Source organism: Emydura macquarii, unplaced genomic scaffold, assembly GCF_026122565.2.
Source record: "Emydura macquarii macquarii isolate MOO-44397 ecotype Brisbane River unplaced genomic scaffold, CSIRO-AGI_Emac_v2 contig_2897, whole genome shotgun sequence".
In the NCBI taxonomy this organism is placed as follows: Eukaryota; Metazoa; Chordata; order Testudines; family Chelidae; genus Emydura; species Emydura macquarii.
Window position 1 is genome coordinate 47195510 of NW_027133034.1, and position 21848 is coordinate 47217357.

The 21848-nt window shown below is 40.3% G+C and overlaps 1 protein-coding gene and 1 long non-coding RNA gene across 2 annotated transcripts in view; one reads left to right on the plus strand and one right to left on the minus strand.

The window, feature by feature from the left end:
• Positions 1-21172, plus strand: part of FCHO2 (FCH and mu domain containing endocytic adaptor 2) — a 217271-nt gene extending 196099 nt beyond the window's left edge. Inside the window, exons 22-26 of the mRNA XM_067568645.1 lie at positions 6101-6233; positions 8132-8331; positions 14154-14218; positions 18293-18457; positions 18752-21172. Of these exons, the coding sequence (XP_067424746.1) occupies positions 6101-6233; positions 8132-8331; positions 14154-14218; positions 18293-18457; positions 18752-18774 (586 nt within the window). The 3' untranslated portion in view covers positions 18775-21172. The remainder of the gene's footprint in view (positions 1-6100; positions 6234-8131; positions 8332-14153; positions 14219-18292; positions 18458-18751) is intronic.
• LOC137166777 (uncharacterized) lies at positions 3938-9139 on the minus strand. Its single transcript, XR_010923811.1, has 3 exons — positions 8942-9139; positions 6765-6869; positions 3938-4248 (listed from the first exon to the last, which is right to left on the minus strand). It is a non-coding gene; the product is annotated as an uncharacterized lncRNA (long non-coding RNA).
• Positions 21173-21848: the final 676 nt, after the last annotated feature.

Sequence of the window (21848 nt, forward strand, 5' to 3'; positions counted from 1 at the left end):
GGCTTCACCTACATTGCTTACAGACTGGGCTCTGGTCTGTTTACTTACCAGATAGACACAATATTAATACGAAGGTAACAATCCCCACCAAGATCACAGTTTCTTTTGTATGGTAGATGTATCCAGAACCGATACATTCTGGAGTTCCCTCTCTCCCACCCACTCCCAACGCAACCGTAATTATGGATGCATCCATCCATAGGATGGGGAGCCTACGTGGGCAGTCGCACTTCACAAGGCACATAGACTTCTTGGGAGGTCTGGATGCACAATCAGTCTCCTGACCTAGAACTAAGGGCAGTCCAGCTGGCCTGCAGTGCATTTCTACCATGTATACAGTCCCATCATATCCACATAACGTCAGACAGCATGACTATCTTCTATATAGACAAACAAGGAGAAGTGAAATCTCGTCCTTTCTGCATAGAAGCAATCCATTTATGGGACTAGTGTATCCAGAACCACATTTACAGTCTCAGCAACTTACCTCCCAGGTGTGCAAAATTCTCTGGCAGACAATCTCAGCAGGGACTCCTCCACACTTCATGAGTGGGAGATACACAGTTCTGTCTTGAACAAAATCTTCACTCAGTGTGGAACGCCTTCGTGGGACCTGTCTTACATCCAAGACAAACAAGAAGTTCAATCTGTATTGCTCCAGAGCAGCACTAGGTCAGGACTCCCAAGTATGATGTCCTTCTCCTATCCTGGACAGATCACCTGAGGATACACCTTTACTCCATTCCATTGTTACCACAGATTCTGTGAAAGATTCGTCACAACAAAACAAAGTCATTCACATCGCACCCAACTGGCCCAGGCAATTCTGGTTTTCAGACCTCCTATGAATATCAGCCGGCCCTCCCATCAGCATCCAACCCTTCCCAGATCTGCTAACTCAGGAGAATGGCAAGATCATACATCACAACCTGGACCTCTTTACCTCACAGCCCAATATTTGGATGGGTTGTCAGACCTAGAGCATTCATGTTCAGAAGCTGTTCAAACTATTCTCAATCACAGCAGAAAAGATTCCATCAGAAAACCCTATATAGCTAAATGGTGGTGTTTCTCTCTCTGAGTGCAGCAGAAACAGCTATCTCCAGAAACAACAGATATTCCTTTCTACTTCCTCAACCTCTAAACATCATGACTTTTCATTAGCTCACTGCAGGTCCACCTCATAGCAGTCAGTGCCTTCCATTCTGCAGTAGAGAGCTATTCCATTTTTGCTAACCCACCAACAGTCAGATTCCCAAAGGGTGTTGCTAGGACCTTCCCACCAGTAGCAAAACCAACACTGCAATAGGATCTCAATCGTATACAGGCCAACCTTTGAATCACTAGGCACATGCTTGATGTCCCACCTATCCATGAAGGTCGCCTTCCTTATCATGTCAGGCAGAAGTCAGGAGTAAACTGAGAGCACCCATGGACAACTTGGCATACACTACACTTCATATGGAGGTTTCCCTTCACCTGCACCCAAAATTCTTTCCTAAGGTGTAACTTCTGAGTTTTGCATGAATAAATCTGTTGGCCTACCAGTATTCTTCTCAAAACCACATGCTTCCAGTGAGGAAAAAAAGACTTCATTCCCTCAACATCAGACAGGCTCTAGCATTCTATGTGCAAAGAACGAAACCAATTAGGGAAGCACCTAGACTATTTGTTCCTGTAGCAGAGCACTTGCAGGGTCAAGTGCTATCTGCTCAGAGACTCTCTACGTGGACCTGCAGCTGTATCACTTTTTGTTACCAGTTGGCGCATCTCCCTTCCCTGGATGCGGAGAAGGCCCACCCAACTAGAGCACATGTAAATCTATAGCGTGTTTCTGAGAAGTACCTATACCGGATGTTTGTAAGATGGCAACCTGGAGTTCCACTGATACCTTCACAAAAGATTATGCCTTAGTCCCAGCCTCTTCTCCAGATTCAGCAGCATTACAGACATGCATATTTTTACTATTTGACTGCATCATCACACCCCTGTCTGTTAGAGTACTGCTTACCAGTCACTCACGTGTGGAAAACACAGGGATTGCTTATGTGGATTCCATCGAGGGTGCGCATGCGTGCCATGCACCGGAGCCAGAACCGTTGAAAGCACACTGGTCTCAAAAGTCTCATTCCAGGGGGCAGTGGATGCCACAGATACAGCGGCACTGTCCCTAGTATCAGGTCTTATGCTAAGGCAAGACTTGTGGCTACAGACCTCAGGATTCCCAAAGGAAGTCCAGACAACCCTGGAAGATTTGCCTTATGACAACCAAAAACTGTTCAGCGACAAAACCGATGAAAGCCTTCACTCCTTGAAGGACTCTGAGGCTACACTTCAATCACTGGGCCTTTATACTCCTGGCTCCACAAGATTCCAACACAGGCAAGCATATTGACCTTGATATCAATCCAAACCTACCAGCCCTACCCTCCGTGACCACAGGAATAGCACCACTGCGACAGTACTTACAACGCCCTGGACACTCCCCTGCCACCATGCCTGTGAACTCTATCCCACACCAACGTCCAAGACAACAATTCTGACTCTCAACAAAAGAACCACAAATCCTTTCCAGCCCGACTTTGGGCCCCCATTCAATTCGGAGGCCATCTTGCTCCCTTTTACAACAACTGGAGCAGGATTACCACTGATCTATGGGTCCTAGACATCATACAACAAGGCTACTCCATAGAGTTCCACACCTTCCTGCCCCGCCACCCACAACGAGCTACCGAGGCAGATGCAAATCAGATCCATCTCCTGTGCCAGGATACACTAGCACTGCTCCAAAAAGGTGCCATAGAGCGAGTCCCCTCTTCCTACAGGAACTATGGGTTCTATTCCCCCTACTTCCTCATTCCAAAGAAGCGGGAGAGATATAAGACCCATTCTGGACTGGGCGCTCAACAAATTCATCTGCAAATTCCACTTTCAAATGGTAACAATATCTCAAATCATCCTCTCCCTCAATTGTGGGTCCTGGTTTGTGGCTCTCAATATGAAAGATGTCTATTTTCACATGGACATCCACCCAGCCCACCGCAAATTCCTGCGCTTCCAAGTCGGACAATTACATTATCAGTTCCGCGTACTCCCTTTGGGGATAGCTACTGCACCGTGGGTATTCATTAAAGTTTTCACAGTCATGGCAGCATACATGCGATGATGGGGCCACTCCGTTTCCTTACCTGGACAACTGGTTTGTAGTGGCATCGTCACATGAATGCCTGCTAGTGACTATCCAGACCTTACAAGATCTGTTCGCTGACCTCAGCATATACATCAACAAGGACAAGTCCACTCTCGTTCCCACCAAGAATCTCATGTTTATTGGAGCCATGCTGGACTCTCGAGTAGCGTGGATGTTTCTTCCCAAAGACCGCTACACTGCCCTCGCAAGCATCATTGCACAATTACAACACCATCCACACACGTGTTCGTCTGTGTGTCTCACTCCTTGGACGCATGGCAGCATCTACATTGGTCACCCCATATGCCTATCTTCACATGCATTGCCTGCAACATTGGCTATGGACTGTTTATGACCCACAAAAGGACCACCTGAACAAACAGGTTTCCCTCCCTCCCAGAGTGTTAGCCTCCTTGGCATGATGGCAAGACCCCTCCAAAGTTCTGAGGGGCATACCTTTCCAACAACCCAAACCAGACACGACCCTCATAACAGATTTGTCACTCGTGGGCTGGGGTGCCCACGTACAGGGCCACACAGCTCAAGGGGAAGCGAGGATGCATATCAACATCCTAGAAATGAGAGCAGTTCTACGTGCCTGCCACAACTTATTTCCACTACTCTAGGGCAAGCATGTTCAGCTCTTGACAGACAACATGTTAAAAGTATTCTATGCAAACAAACAAAGGGGAGCCAGATCCCTATCTCTATGCCAGGAAGGAATCCACCTGTGGAACTGGTGCCGGCAGTATGATATAACATTATAGGAGACACACCTACCTGGAATAGACAATGTCTTTGCAGACGAGCTGAGCCGCTCCTTCCATCGGTCCCACAAATGGGAACTCCATGACCCCATTCTCCAGGACATCCTCCAATGGTGGGGAACCCCCACATGGGACCTCTTTGCCTCGGTGACAAACAGCAAACTTCCCCTCTTTTGCTCCAGGGGCTCCTTAGGACAGAGTTCACAGGGAAACACCTTCCTCATCCCATAGACGCCAGGCCTCTGGTATGCTTTGCCACCCTTTCTGCTCATTCCTTGGGTACTCAACAAGCTGAAACAAGATCAAGCACAGATCATGTTCATAGTCCCATTGTGGCCTAAACAACACTGGTACTCAGATCTACTACACCTTTTGATCCACCCTCCAATTTCTCTTCCCCTTCTAGCGAACCTGCTCACTCAACAGCACAGCTGCATCCAACACCCCAATCCAGCATCACTCTACCTCACAGCATGGTATTTGGATGGGGCTTGCAGGTAGACAATGCTTACTCCTGCGACAGGTACTCTCTTACAGCCAACATCCCACGAGCAGGGCTTGTTACCAAGCCAAATGGCGACGGTTTACTCAATGGGCTTCAGACAATCATCACTCGTTATGAACCACGAGTGTTTTAGCCATCCCAGACTACCTCCTTCACCTATCACGGTCAGGTCTAGCGCATTCCTCCATAAAAATTCACCTAGCAGCCATTAGTGCTTTCCTTCCACCTATGGATGGCTCCTCTGTCTTTAGTCATTGAACAGTCATTAGGTTTATGCGAGGCTTACTCAACTTGTTTCCGACCATCAGGAATCCCACCCTGGCCTGGGACCTCAATCTAGTCCTTTCAGCACTTACAAAGCCACCCTTTGAACCTCTATTCTCCTGTGCCCTTACTTACCTATTTTATGAAAATAATCTTTCTCCTGGCTATTAACTCAGCTCGATGGGTTAGTGAACTAGTGGCCATGATGGCAGACCCTCTCACCACCTTTACTATCTTCCACAAGGACAAAGTCTCTCTGTGGCTTCATCTCAAGTTTTTCCTAAGGTTGCCTCCCAGTTTCACCTCAACCAGGTTATTCACCTACCTGTTTTCCACCCTAAGCCTCGCTCTTCCACCAGGGAGAAAACCCTACACTTCCTTAATGTCAGGCGGGCACCAGCTTCTATCTCCAACACACCCGCCCCTTCAGGACCACATACCCTCCTTCCCCTCTAACTTGGTTTTTTGACTGGATTCACAGTAAGAGGAAGAACTGGGGAAGTGTTGCTCCATTTGCCCATCATACCCTCAGTACAGAGCATGAGGCATGGCCCAGTGGACACTACTTGCTAGAAATCTCTTATCTCAGGTGCATAGAGTGCATGCATACCATGTGTGGACTAGAGATAAGGAGCACACATCTTAAAGAACCTTGAGTTACAGGTAAATAACTTCCATAGTGTGATCAAGGCATTTTAGTATTTGTCATCTCAGATTAGATTAAATTTATTTTAAAGACACTTTTTTGGTAGCCTTTTCCCCTCAAGGTGTCACTACAGGGCAGTTTTTTTAATATTAAAAATATGTCCACTTGAAGACACAATCCAGACAAAGCCATAACATGGTGCCACTGGCATTCAGCTGTAATCCAGGAGTGTGAAAAGTGTAAGAAATAAAGGGAAAGGTCTACTACTTACAGTAGAACCTCAGAGTTACAAACACCTCGTGAATGGAGGTTGTTCGTAACTCTGAAATGTTTGTAACTGTGAACAAAATGTGATAGTTGTTCTTTCAAAAGTTTACAACTGAACAGTGACTTTAATACAGCTTTGAAACCTTACTATGCAGAAGAAAAATGCTGCTTTTTAACTATCTTAATGTAAATGAAACAAGCACAGAAACAGTTTTCTTAATTTGTCAAAACAAATTAACTTTCCCGTTATTTTTAGTAGTTTACTTTTAACACATTACTGTACTGTTGGTTTGTTTGTTTTTTGGCGTCTCTGCTGCTGCTGATTGCATACTTCCAATTCCAAATAAGGTCTGTGGTTGACTGGTCAGTTTGTAACTCTGAGGTTCTACTGTAATTTTAAGACACCCAAAATATGAAAACTGATACTTGTATTCTGATTCCTGTCTTCATTTTACATGTAGTGATCAATCACAAAGTGACTCCAGTACTAAAGATTTTTGGATGAATATGCAAGCTGTCACAGTCTACCTCAAGAAGTTATCAGAGCAGAATCCATCTGCTTCCTATTATAATGTCGATGTTTTAAAATATCAGGTAAATAATATTTTTTTGATTTGTAGCTTTTTAAGAAACTTTTGCAGATTTCACATCTCTAAACAGACTACCAGAATTATTGTTTATGTGTAAGCATAAAGGCAGATTGTTACCATTTAGTTGGATGGTTCTTAAACCACACCTACACTAAACTGTTCCAAACTATAGGACTTCACTTGGCTGCTGGATCAATTTGTGCCCTTAGTGCTTTCTTGTTTCTTCTCCTGGTTTGATGACTTTTCTGTTTGCTCATAATTGCTCTGAGCATGACACTTAAATGGTATTCCGACGTTGCTTCCTTTGATCTGGCTGGCTGTGGGAAGTGATGCCTTACACTCAATTTGATGGCATTTCTCTGTCTGCCTGTCTATAATGTGATAACTTTTGAATGCTGCATCCAGTCAATTCCAAAATTTCAGGAAATATTCTTAGGCATAACCCTATTGATTTTAGTGAAAACTGGAAAAATCAAAAGGGAGAAATGAGGGATACTTGGAGCCCCTGCTGCTGCTATCCAGCAGCTTCATCTACCTCTGTTATTGTCTATAGATCTCAGAATCAGTTAGTGGCATCCATAAACTCCTTCCAGGATAACAGCTCTCCCCATCTTCCAATATAGTTTAAAAAGTTGATGCCCTGAAAAAGAGAGAAAAGGAGAAAGTGTGTGTTTGGCAGGGAATAAAAGGAGAAAGGGGGGAGGGAGGGCACGGAGGAAGGAGAGCACACAACACCTGGTGAGATGGGACTGGGGGTGCACAAGAGCCCCTGGCATGGGAGGGAGTGTGGGAGACCAGGGAAGGGGGAACACCTGAAGCCCCTAACATAGGGGGAAGGAGGGCGCCACCCAGAACCCTTGCCAAGGGGGGAAATGGGACACACTGATATGGGGGGAAAAGGGGCCGAGGGGGATACAAAGAGCCCCTGGAAGGTGGGGGAAGAGGACATACAGAACCCTTGGGGGAATAACTGGAGACCCTAGTATGAGCAGGCACATAGAGCCCCTAGCATGGGGTCGGGGGGGGAGAATGGGGGAATCTGGTGTGCAGGGAGGGGTAATGGGGAAGCACACAGTATCCCAGACATGAGGGAGCTGATATGGGGGGACACATCCCTTGGCATGAAGGAAAGGGTTGCAAGGTATCCCTGAAATAGAAGGGGATGGGAGGATAACACACAGGAAGCTTGTGAGAGGAATGGAGGGATGCCAGGAGCCCCTGGTGTGTGTGATGTGCTCAGCCTACAGAAGCAACCAAGTGTGTGTTTTAACTGGTAGGCAAATATGGCTTCTAATAGTAATGTTATGCTGTCTAACTGTCCCATCACTTAAATTAACCTCTGCTACCTGCAAGTCAATTAAATCACTATGGTCCACAAGTGGTGGGGATAGAATAGGACCTCTCCAGACAGTTTTTTTCAGTGCAATGTAGAATGCAAAAGACAACTTAAAAATTAAACTGGCACCAATGTTTTTGTATTGGAAGAGCCAGAAGAAAGAGAAGGGGATTTTTGGAGTGGAGGGAAAATTAACAATCTCCTCTTCCTTCCCACTCCCTCATCCCCCCAAAAAAAATCTGACAAAAGCAGTCTGTGAAATTAAGAGAGAAAAGCTTCTGAGCCCAATCTGCCTTGTATCTGTCCCCAGTTAATCTGAGAATATCATAAAGAGAGAGAGAGAGAGATTGTGATATTTTTTGAATGAGGCCCTCCTCCTCCATTAGTAATAGAGCATTAGTAATAGTCATTATTAATTTGCTTTTATCTCAAATATAGTCAGGATTTATAAGTGAGTTAGAAACTTAACTGTGGTGATGTTACTACAGTTCCATAATTCTTACAATAAGTAAGTAGATATTTTATTTTAATTGTTTAAAATGTCTTGCTTTTTTATTTTTTTAAAGGTATCTTCAAATGGCATCCAGTCCACTCCTTTGAATCTTGCAACTTACTGGAAATGTAATGCTAGCACTACTGATGTAAGAGTGGATTACAAATACAATCCAGAGTCTATGACTGTGCCTAGTATGCTGTCTAACATACAGGTTGTGGTACCAGTAAACGGAGGAGTAACAAACATGCAGTCACTTCCCCCTGCAAAATGGTAAATTCAATGCATTTCTGTTATAGTATCAAATTTCTTTCAGTTCTCTTGTTTAATGTCATGAATCTTGAAAAGAAATTGTACTGAGAGAATTTTGCGATTGCTTTAGTAACTTTTTAAAACTTTTCAGAGTATAATCTTATTAGATAGTAATACTTTTCACTCCAAAACATAGCCAATACCCAGTCATTTTATATTAATTCAAATTGACAACATGCACTCATTCCAACCATAGTATAGTAGCTCCGACCATTGCAACTAACTTTGTTCTTTTGGACACATTTTTCACTGGCTGTATTTTGCACTAAACTGAGGAGTGTAATATCCTCTAAGCCAGAGGTTCTCAAACTGGGCCGTGGACCACAAACTCCATTTAGGTGGTCCGCAGAAAGGTTGCGGAAGAATCGAGAATATCTGCACTTGGACCTGAACTTGATTTATTTTTTCTGATGATGGCGATCAAGGCCGTTTTGATGATGCCAGCGCTAAAGAAGAAAAAAGTGATTTTATTTTTATTCACATTTAATCCAGAAGCAAAACGTGTGTTTCTTTAAATTGGTTTTAATTGGTCGCATTTTTCAGCTGTGTATGCGCAATTCAGCTAACTTACCTATATTGTATTTATTAGTCATCATTGTCACGTGGAAAGTACTGACTGTACCAGAATCCATTGCTTTTTTGAAAAATGTAACGATTGTCAGTCCAGTAAGCAGGATAGTAGTCAACCCCCAGAAATGGATTTGTGGTTGAAAACGGGATATTTGAAAAAGAAAACAACAAATAATCAAACCAGTGATGGTGAGATCAGTGAAAAGTTCAAAATCGAACATGAGACTACAGCAAGTTAACATACATCTGCAAAGGAAATTGTAAGTGCAGACCTGTGTTTACCAGGAACCAGTATGAATACCTGTAATGAAAATACACTGAAACGCTGAAAAACAATAAGACTCAAGCTATATCAGTTTAGGCTTCACATGGACTGGTGAACAAGATGAACCAAAGCCACAATGTGTGTAATGCTACAACAGTGCTGGCTAATGAAAGCTTGAAGCCTGCAAATCTCCAGCATCGTTTGGAGACAAATCATGCTGCTTTCAAAGATAAACCTCCTGAATTTTTTCAGTGCAAACTGAATGAGTTGAAACAAGGGAAAGTAACAACATTTGCTTATGCAACAGTACATATAAAGGCCCTGGAAGCTTCATATCGTGCAAGCCTTCAAATCGCCAAAGCAGGGAAAGCACACTATTGGGAAAGAACTTATGCTGCCTCCAGCTAAAGAATTTGCGTTTATAATGTGTGGAGAGAAGACAGCAAATCAGTTAGATTGTGTGCCTCTTTCAAATGACACTCACGCAGAATTCAAGATATGGCAGCTAATGTTAAAGACATTCTTGTGAAACGTGTGAACAACAGTAGGTATTTTGTATTGCAATTGAATGAGACGAGTGATGTCTTGATATCGTCTTTGATATCGACAAATCTTCTTGCATACATCAGGTATGAGTAGGAAGGGAAAGTACTGGAAGATATTTTGTTTTGTCATTCAGTGCCGAGACGAACAACTGCTGAACAACTTTTCCAGTTACTAGATGAGTTTGCGGTATAGACTGGCAACATTGCGTTGGAGTATGTACCGATGGTGCATGAGCAATGACAGGAAGATACAGTGGGGTAATGACTTGTATCCATGAAGTAGCACCTAATGCCACATGGGTGCACTTATAGCATTCATCGGAGGCACTAGCTGCCAAGAAAATGCCAGTGGAAATGAAGGGTGTTTTGGACTCTGCTGTAAAAACTGTTAATTTCATAAAAACTAGATCTATGAATTCTTGAATTTTTAGTGTACTGTGCAATGAAATGGGTAGTGCTCATGTACAACTTCATACAGAAGTATGGTGGTTGTCAAGAGACAAAGTACTTACTCATTTGTTTGAGCTAGATTCAGAAGTACTGCTATTTCTAATAGACCATCCATTCCAATTCAGAAGTTATTTTGAAGATTCATCCTGGCTCTCGCGATTGGCTTACCCCTCCGATATATTCACTTGCCTAAATGAGTTGAACGCTGAGCTGCAGGGAGTTTCAGTGATTATATTGAGTGTGCAAGACAAAATCAAAGCAATGATCAAAAAACTTGACTTATTTGCAAGTCACGTAAAAAGGATGATTTCAGCACATTCCCAACATTGGAAGGTTTTCTGTCTGAAAATGAACTGGTTCTTGACCAAAAAAAAAAAATGTCATTGAAGAACATCTTGCTGCTCTTAAGTAACAGTTTGAAGATTACTTTCCAATAGAAACTGAACCAAACAACTAGATATGTAATCTCAGAATTGAAATCAGTGAGCTGCCCTCTGGTTTGTCCAATATGGCGCACAAGAGTGCTTGTTGGAGCTTTCTTGCGATGAAACATTATAGTCAGAATTTAAAAGACATTCCCTAATTGAGTTTTGGATTCAAAGACTTGGAAACTACCCAGAACTTGCAGACAAAGCAGTGCGTTTTCTGATGCCATTTGCTACTACAGACCTATGTGAGACAAGATTTTCATTGCTTACGCCCTCAAGTCCAAATACAGAAGCAGGATGAATGCTGAACTTGACCTAAGGCTAAAGCTGACAAACATTCCACCCGACTTCCCTGAACTTTGTCCCAAAAAAAGTTTAAAATGATTAACATGAGTTTTGTGCTTTTATTTGTAGAACAAAAAAAGTTAATTATTATTTTTTTTTACATAGCGCTTTTGTCCAAAGTGCTTTACAATAATTAGCTAATAGTACAAACAACATTTGGAAAGATCAGTTAGTGGTCCACCGAGATCCTCAGCAATTTTCAAGTGGTCTGCAAAAAAAAAGAAGTTTGAGAACCTCTGCTCTAAGATAATGGCCATTTCATTTTAAATTGCCTCCATAGATCATGTTGTTGAATTTGTGTGTTGTCATGTGGACTGTGGAATCATTGGAAGCAGTTAACCCACACGCTGCCATGGCGTCACAGGTCAGCACCAAGACTGAGGTTATATAGTGGTGCACATTTTTCTCCTTGAGTTCTAGTTTAATTTGTAGACAGATTAGAAAACTGGTGGTCTGTGGCTTGATATCAGTTTGTCATCTATTCCTTTAAAAATTGCAGAAAACTTTCCTGAACCTTTTTCTTGTAGTTAATTTATCATTAGTTTTTTGTCCATGGTGTTTTCAAATAAAATTTGTCTTTCTCAGGCTATCTGTAAATGGAGGTGGCACAGATTTTGGCGGGGTAGAAGATTAAAAAATTGCATGACGTGAAAACAAATAACTAACAGTTAAAAATGGCATTCATCAGAAAAACAAATGAAAGGAAACACTAACATTGTTCAAATCAGACTTGGGGGAAGAATTACAAGTTTTTTTGGAATTTTTTTCTTGATTTTTTTTTCTAAAAAAAAGAAAGCTAAAGTAAAAATATTTTGACCAGCTTTATAAGCAGTAGAAAAACGGCAATTTTCCACAATTTTGTTGAAGTTTATCCCAATTGTTTTTAATTCTAAAGTTTGAAAAATTTTAATCAGCTTTAGTAAGTATAATATAAAATCAAATTACTTAGATCCTTAAATTTTACATTTGTTTGCTGCTTTTCATTGTTGTAAAAAAACTCAGAGAACTGAAGAATTTTTCATAAAAACAAGATTGTGCTGCTCTGTGTTTCAAGGTTCTTGTTGAAAGTTGTCTGATTTATTTCATCTGGACCTTGCTTCACAAACTAATGTAGTGCAAGTACTGTGGTGTTATCTGGATAGTTTCCAGACTTTCTGGAATTAATTCATTTTTTAAAACTGTGTTTTGAGGAAGTACCATAGAAGAATTATTTAGAGTGCAGAAGCTGTGACAAGATTAATTATCCTTGTTGTTCAGGCCTATTATTTTCAAGGAGGGGTACAGTTACCAAAGGATTGTTAAATTATTCTACTAGGACTATTGCAGTTTTTGCATCCTGCCTGCACAATCCTTAAATCTTTGAAATCTGCAGAGTATTTACTAGAGCTGGTTAGAACACTTTGCAAAGACCGAATGTTTTCTAGAGATATATTGGTTTCCAAAAAACTTTTGTTGGGAAGATTTTTGGGTGGAAAAAAAAAAAAAGAGAGAGACTCTAGCTAGGAAGTTGGGGGCCTGGGATGTGGGAGACCAAGATTCAAGTCCCTGCTCTGCCTGATCTGGGGTTGTAGAAGAGTGGACTCAATACAGGAGTCTCCCCATCATAGTTGGGTGTGACATAGCAGGCTCTTCACCTCTAGCATCCCTGCGGTCTGCTTTTTCTCTTTTGACCAGGTCATGGTTAGTCCCAAACCTCTCAGTGTAACAAAACCCAAATAACTCAAATGTTCAATTCTCTCTGGTTGGTCTGCCACTCTCAATTGTGGGCCCAGTAGTCCGTATACCCTTTTCTGAGGGCTTCCAATAGTCCATCCCTTCTTGGTGGCTTCACATCACCTCACCAGTGACTGCTAGGGAGCCCAGGCCTTCCCACTACACTGGATTCCAGTCCAGGGACCTAGGACAGGCAATCAAGGTTCTCTGTGCCAAATTCCTTGCTGCCAGGTTCCAGGACTCTCTAAGGCCAGGATTCACAAGTCGTCCGTCGTTTCCCTCCCCCACTTTACCCCCCTTCCTCCCCCACACACACAAATCCCACACCAGAAGTGCCACTTACTCCTGCCCTCCTCGGGCTTGATCTTTCATCCTCTTACGTTCCCTTACATAGTTCCTTAGGCTTGGTCTACACTGACAATGGCAGTCGACGGAAGATACACAAGCTACATAACGTTGGTTGCGTATCGCCTGTCGACGTAGTTATGTTTATGTAGTACGGCGTCTTCACCGCACTGCATCGATGGAAGACGCCCTCTCATCAACACAGCCTTACGCCTTTTGGGGAGGTGGATTAATGGAATTGACCAGAGAGCACTCTCCAATTGACTGAGTGGGTCTACACAGACCAGCTCAATCAATGCTGCTGTATCGATCTCTGCTGCCGTGGCAGTGAAGACATACCCTTAGCTGAACACCTCTCTCTGAAAGTCCAGATTCAATCCTTCTATCAGGGCTCACCCCCAGAGTCTATGCCACCTCAAAAGTTGTCAAAAATGGAGTTGTTGTCATCTGGTCAACTCTACCTATAGGTCGGTATATGCTTTGGATGCTGAAGCTATTTCTAATATCTGCTTTGGGAGAACTGTTTTAGTCACTACTCCACCTTCTGCAGCTACTGCTGCTTAATCTCTCAAGAGAGGTTATCTGTGGGAAGGTAATTTTATGAGTGAGAAAACAAGGTTACTTTCCAGTAGAGCCACACATAGGGCTAGTCTACACTTAAAACTTACAGTGGCACAGCTGAGCGCTTGTGTAGCCACATTATGTCGACGGGAGAGCGCTTTCCTGCTGACATACTAAAACCACCTAAACAAGTGGCGGTAGCTGTGTTGGCAGGAGAGCACTTATGCCACACAAGCACTTATGCCAGCAAAACTCGTCGCTCAGGAGGGTGTTTTTTTTCACAGCCCTGAGCAGCAAAAGTTTTGCCAGCTTGAGTGCTAGTGTAGCCAATACCTTACCTACTTCAATCAGTGCCTCATTGTAGACTTACTTTTCAGAAAGTTGAATTTGGGAGGAAAAAATAATGCCTTTTTATAACCTCTAACTTCTGAGTTTAGTACATGGTCTCTTCTTAGCGCTAACTGCTTTTAGTGGTTCCAAGGTCACCAGGTAGGTGGATCTAGGGCAGCATATAAGCTAAAACTTCCTTTTACTGGTGAATAACCTAGCTTTCTCTTTTAGGAATGCAGAACAGATGAAAGCTTATTGGAAAATATCTGGTATTTCAGAAAAATCAGAGAATGGAGGTAAGTTTGATTGTGGTGTTGGTCATTTTATATAGAAATAAACTATTTAATTATAAGAAATATTTTTATAATTTTTGTGTTTTACTTTTCCCACTCCGCTATCTGCACCCTTTTCCATTCTACCTCCTATTCCTTGATTGCCCTCCATCTGGTTTACCAAGCCACCACCACCTCATTCAAATTCACCCTGAAGACTCTGCATGCATTGCTCAAAAGCTAAGTCATCAGCCAAAATAAATGAAAATAAATAAAACTCTCTACCTTACTTCTCTTGGGAATCCCAGTATATCAATCCTTTGTGTGTGTATAAAACTGCTCAGAATAGGAAGTCTTCATTTTTCGTCTTGTAAAGTACCGAAGATGTTGTCAGCACTTAGCAAATAACACAAAAGAAACAGACTTTCCCAGATGTTACTTCCTAATTCTCCTGAAATGTTTACAAAAGCTAAATTCTTCAAGATTATAAATGGGTTGGTGTTGAAAAAATCTAATCTTAAAATCTCAAGTTAGTTGACTGGTTTATTTTATTGTTAATTGGGAGCACAAAATGTAGTTGTTAATGAAGCAGCTGTTGGAGAAGAAATGGTGAAACTACTCCAGAACAGCTAGCAGTTCTAATGGCTAATCATTGCCACGGATGAGGAAATGTACAGCACGTGCCAAGTTTTGCCTATTTCAGTACCATATGGAAGTAAATAGCTGTTTAAGGAAAGGTAATTTTTAATACCATTTTTGCATAGTTTAATGGTTAAGCTAAGCAGAAAGTGTACAATAACTGGGTAAATATCAGTTAAAATCACATTCTGCATTCTTTGTAACTTACAGTTATATTAACTTGAGACAGGAGCATGGATCAGCAATAGAGACAGTCAAAAATTATGATGAAATGCTAATCTAAAAGTTCTTTTCTTGCTTGCTCACTCCATCCATTTTTATCCACTTTTTCTCTCCATGTCTGACACATTCTGTCGAGCTCCAAATATTTTTTCTCATTTCGGTCTACAGTTTTTTTTTTTCTATCCTTTCTGTCCACTTACTTTCTAAAGCAGTATCTCCTATGTGATCTAATATATGGGATTTCTAAGGTGCCTGTATCTATGGCATATAAGCATCGCAGCTTAGATACTAAAGAGCGAGGAGAGATGCCATGGCATATGTCAATCTACCTCTCATTTTCATTCATATTTACCTCATACTCTGTTCTCCTTTTCCTTGCTCTGTCTCATATGCCATTGTCTCAGTATCCATTGCTCCTGTTCTTATGTTTCCTCAGTTTTCTCATGCTGGCATCTGTATTTTCCCACATTCTTCCCCAACTATCTCTCTGTATAAATAATAATGTTCAGCACTTACTACATAGCAGTTGATAAACATTAACTATTTGTCACACCACCTCTGAGGTAGGAAAAAGTACTGTAGTGTTATCCCAGTTTTACAGATAGTGGAAACTAAGACAAAAAAAGTTAAGTAACTTGACCAAGGTCACAGAGGGAGAGTGCTAATACCAGAATAAAATGCTGGAGTTCTTTGCTCTCAGTTCAGTGTTCAAGAACGTGTTGCACCTCCTTGTGGCCAAACACCATGTTGTCTGCTCAGCTGCAGGGATCTAGCCAGTGGTCAGGTAGACGTTTGTAGCAGCCGAGTCAGCAAACATACACATACAAATTAGAAAAAGTCTTTCATCAGTTGATTTAAAGTGCTTTTCAAAGGTGGGATTCAGTCATCCTCACTTTATAGACGGGGAAACTAAGGTTCAAATAAATTGACTTGTGCAATAGGTCACAGTCAGTGGCTGAGGTGGAAATTGCTTTTAAGGCCCAAAGAGGTACCACTGGGATCGGGTATTAGGACCTCCTCTATAATACAGGCCAGTACTACCTACATCAAGCCCAATAAGATTTTCAGCAATGTTAAGCACCCACAGCTCCTATTGACTTCAAAGAGAAATTATGTGGATTAGGAATAATTTACTTCCAAAAGGGAGATTTATTTAATTTTGAAGGGAAGAGTGGAAGTCATTGAGTGCTGCTTTTTCCTACTATCCTATAATATGAAAACAAGGGAACATTTGTTTGGAACTAAAAAAAGGAAATCAATCTTTATTCATTGTATATTAAACATAAGAGTTCACTGGACAAAAGCCTTGCCCACGCTAGAAAAATATATAATCCTGTTTTGCAGTGGTACAATTCCCCTGTCTACATTACAGCATTTTCCAATGGAGCTCCACTGGCACAAAAATGTTTACAAGTTTTGCCACTGTAGTTGCACCTAGGTCATCAAGACAAATACTATGATTAGATTTAGATACTTACCTCCTTTGTAAAGTGCTTTGAGATCTACTGATGAAATGTGGTTAAGAACAGTTGTGTTAATTTAGAATGGAATAAATGGCCCCAAAGAGTCAGAGGTGTTAATGTGACTCTGAAACTGCCCAACATTGAACAGTTTTAAAACAAGATTTAGGGTTTGGGTATACAGAGTCCTCAGTCTGTTTAGGACCATGGCAAACATACCACTTAAAATCCTTTTAAACCTTGTATTAAAGATACAGAAAAAGAAGGAAAATCAGTTAAAGCATTTGAAATGTAAAGTGTTAGGTAACGCTTTCACTTTCACATCCCTTGTTCCCTTTCCCTTTAGCTGGAGAGTGTTTAAAAGGAAAAACCCTTGTTTGACAGTCCCTTAGATAGCGATAACTATTCTTTTGGAGAAAAAGAAACTATTAGTTGAAATGAGTTCGAGATGTTCTTATTGCTGCTGTTAAAGTCCAATCCTGTTTCCCAGAAGACGAACACACACGAGGGAAGAGAAAAGAACAGCACAGACAGAAAACAAAGCTTCTGTCTCTGGTGTTTACTTTTACTTGCAGCCTTGCTGCTAGAGAAACAGGCACCACACAAGATCTTATCAGCCACTTTGAGACCTGGCAAACGGGTCCTTTTCGACCACTGCTTTTAGCTGCCTCTCTGGTCACAGGGTTACAGCAGTGTTGCAAAATACACAATCTTGGGTGGCTAAGCCAGACTCTTATAAACAGAAGGAAAAACAAGATACATAGGAAACAGTAGAAATAAGGTTGGGAAAGAAAAGGACAGAGAGAGAGAGAGAGAGTCTCAAAGTCTCACAATGGAAGTAGTAGTTGGGATTGAGCCAGAGCTACTGGAGGGGATGGTGTCATCAGGGTTCCTCTTGTGGTTTGGGCTTACAAACAGCCATCCTGGGTCAGACCAATGGTCTCTCTAGCCCAGTATCCTGTCTTCCAACTGTGGCCAATGCCAGGTGCTTCACAGGGAATGAATAGAACAGGTAATTATCAAGTGATCCATCCTGCAGTGATGCAGCACTTAGTGAAGATGCTACCTACACTGATGGGAGAGCTTCTCCTATTGGCATAGGTACTCCACCTCCCCAAGAGGCGGTAGCTATCTCAAAAGGAGAAGCCCTCACATTGACATAGTGCTGTCTACATCAGCCGTTCATATGGTATAACTGCGTCACTCAGGTATGTGGATTTTCTACACCCAAGTGACACAGTTATACCAACATAAGTCTGTAGTGTAGACCAAGCTTTAGGATTAGGATGACAGAGGCACAACCATTTCACACTAGATCTAGAAGTTGGACAGACAACTGTCAGAAATGGTCTAGGTTTATTTGGTCCTGCCTTGGCCTAAGGGGCTGGACTTGATGACTGTCAAAGTTCCTTCCAGCTTCTGTTTCTATGATTCTATATGATTATTAGCAATATTTGCAGATCAATAAGCTTAAACAGTGACTATAGAAGAATCAAATACGTTTCAGGTGATTGATCACCCGAAGCTCAGGGAAGAAATTTGTCCTCCACATACAGCTGGGAAGATTGTGCTGCCTTTCTCTGAAGCATCCTTTTCTTAAGCAGACTACTGGACAAATAGACCAATGATGTGATCTATTATGGAAATGTGTATATGTATTCCTACAGTCCCAAAAATTAGAGATCTTTATATTAGTTCACTGCCTACTACTTGTGTTTTGTGAGATGGATTGTTTTATTTTACAATCTCAAGACATTTAATTTTGTCATTTTTATAGGTTCTGGATCCCTCAGGGCAAAATTTGATCTTTTAGAAGGACCCAGTAAACCAGCTACACTTGCAGTGCAATTCATTAGTGAAGGAAGCACCCTTTCAGGAGTCGATGTAGAGCTAGTAGGCACTGGCTATCGGCTTTCCTTAGTTAAGAAGAGATTTGCCACTGGTAAGAAATTGAGATTTTTATGTATCTGTGATAATGTGATATACTAATGTAACTCTGATTTTTCTAATTATCTGTATGGAGCATTTTTATACTTTGTTTACTAATGATCTGGTACTGTATATAAGCATGGAGTTCTTTTGGAATGCATAATGAAAGTAATTATTAGTGCTTAATATAGATGAAAACAAAACACAGTTTCCAGAAAAATACTGATAAACTTTGCTTTATCTAATGTTTTATGGTTTTGTTTACTTTAAGTATTATAATTGCAAAAGGCTTTTTGTATTTTTTCAGGACGATACATGGCAGATTGCTGATGAACCTGTGAAAATCATTGGATCAAAGGAGCACAAGAAGCTCACTCTATTTTCTCTACCTTTCAAACACTATTTTAACATGCATTTTTTTTTTAACTTTGACCTGGTAGGGGGCTCACTACAAAACAAAAAAATGCACTTTTTAAAGAAGTCATTTTGAAAAAAAATGTAATTTTATAATAGCACTGAAGTGAACTTCAACACTGTCTGTAAATGATCAACTTCAATCTTTGGGAAACTTGTTTATTCAGATTTTAGTAAATTTATATAAACTGAAAGTCAAAATAGTAATCATTAGCTGTATTGAAAATGTATTAAATTGTATGTTATACTGTAAACATTAAAATTAAAGTAGGAGAGCAAGCACAAAATATTTTTAGCTTTCCAAAATTATTATTCAAATGTTAAGTTTTCAGTTTCCTTAATTGCCATTGTGCAAAGAAAACGGAAGTAAATATAATCTCTCCATCCACTTGTGTTGCATTCGTGTGCCATAAAATCAGTTGTCAGAAAACAATGGATACAAAAAATAACGTGATTCCCATGTACCGTATATTAAGTGTAAATTGTTTTATATGTAAGATTTAAATTTTTTTCTAAGTGCAATGTGTTAAAAATTGCAAAAGACAGCAGAGATACTTACTTCTGCTATTAGTAAATTTTATGGGAGTTGTGATTGTTTGAATTAATGCTGTAGACTTAATTTATTTTTATATGGATTACATAATGTGTGCCTTTTTTTTTAAACTGTGCCTGTCCAATTTGTTGTTTGTGCCTCACTTCCTTTTTCAGTCTGGCTCTTCCATACAGTGGTGTTTATGTGTAATTGCATAGAACGTCATAAAATTCCTTTGACTGGAATTTAGAAGGTAAATTTACAATAACTGGAGGTTGCTTTGTAAATTAAAAATACTGGATTACTTCCTCATGGGGTAACTGCAATAAATGCAGCCATTGTAAAGGGAAATGCAGGACTTTGATATAATCACAGAAAAACTCAGTGTTAAAGTTTCAACTTTAATCTCACCAAAGATGTGTGAATTCTGATGATGCATAAAGAATGATAAAAACATGATACGTTTTAAAACAAATATAGCATTTCCCTTTGCTCTGACTATTATATTTTTGAAGATTCAAGTACTCTTTGTACATGTGACATGAATGTAAAGGTATACCTTTTAGATACATTAGGTATATTTTTGGCAGCAGCAAGAAAAATGCTGTCATTTGTGTTATTAATTTAAACTTCACTGAAAAACTACCAATTTGAATGTTTGTATTGTCATCTAATCTATTTGCTATATGCAAAACATAGGGAAGTGATCTGAAGTGACACATTGGTAGCATTTCTTAGAACCAGTTACTAACTTCAAAAATCCGTTACGTATTGTGCTATTGTTAAATAAGCCCTTATTAAACGCAGAAATCAAATGTTTTGGGGCAGAATAATTTCATAACCTACAAATGGAAACTGTATATTATAATTCTAAATACCAATATCTATTCAGATTATATACTGGAAGCAATAATAAATTGTTTTGTTTGTGTAATAATTCATGTAAAACCACTGCAAATTGGACTGCTAAGCTTTACACGGATGAATTTTCAGGACTCTTAGACACTTATGTAAATTCTGATTCATGTTATACACTACAGACAAAAGATTCCATTATTGAGCAATATGCAGTACAGTACGTGCTCTTTATATGTATTCCTTGTTATAACAAACCTGAATTAAATTTGACTGGAGCAGTACATATGGCTCTTAATTTGTTAAAATGTTATTCTTTACTGAATGGTGAACATAAACTAGAATATCTAACTCTTATTGTAATTGGCATTTTAAATGGTACAGTCTTTTACTGGAATCTTAATTGTAATCTGCTTTGCAATCAAACAGTATGTTTAACCTGACAGTTTATTTTATTATTGAAATCCAAGAATTATTTTACTCTGCATTTTTAATCAAGTATTACTTAAATTTCTAAATTAATGAAGTAGTTAACTTTCAGCAATTTTAAACTAGCCTTCTACCAAGTGATCAAACATACATCTGTAATGGGTGCAGGTTACAATTTTGAAGCCATACAAATTTATATAAACTTTTTGTTAAGAAATCCATAAACAGTGTAAAAAAAACAGATATTTGATAAGAAATGTATGTAGCAAGCTGGTTCTTGCTTGTGTATACGGTGATAACCTTTGTAGCTGCCTCCTATTGAGAAAATGAATTTGTAAACACAGTTCTAAAGGATCTGAGGCTTTTATGGATTATTACTCCTTTGAATTGTAAATTAGAACAATACAAATTTATCTTACAAAAAATTGTAAATACTTCTGATTTTTCATAACATGTACATTTTCCAAAAATGTTTGAATCCATAATAAACATGTAATATATAATTTACAATCTGATTTATGCTGTTCATACTTTTAATAATCAACAATACTCTGAAATTTCCAAATGCTCAGTACAGGGGTAGTCTTGTGCCATAGTATCTCATTGGGTGGAACATATTATTTGATTTGCTCATTATTTAAAAGAATGAATAATCACAGTGTATATGAAGCTCTCTTGGGGAGTGGGGGTGGAATGCAGGCTTGTCTTTCTTGCCCTCTTTCCAAAATCCTAGACTAGGGGTATGTCTAAACTTTTTGGATCAGTGTAGACCCAATCAGGAAATCGATGTTAGTAAACCACCCCCTCAAGTGGCATAGTGCTGCGTCGACAGAAACGTGGTTCCCGTCGGCGCAGTGCAGTGACGACGGCGTGCAAAAAGGGAAGCACAGGAGCCAACGAGAGTTACGCAAGCTACTCTGCGTAACTTGCGTAAGTCCCGTCAACTGCCGCCAAATCTCCAGGTAAGTGTAGACCAGGGCTGGGAAAGACATACGGCTAAGTACAGATTTTCTGTATCCCTCATAGAATGCTGGTGACTTCTAGCCCTGTTAGGTTCCCCTATCACATCCATTATCTTTGACCAAAACCAATTACATGGGATTTCCTTCCAAACCAGTCAAGTCAGTTCTGTTATCAGTAAACAACAACATTCCTTTCTTTCCCACCATTGCCC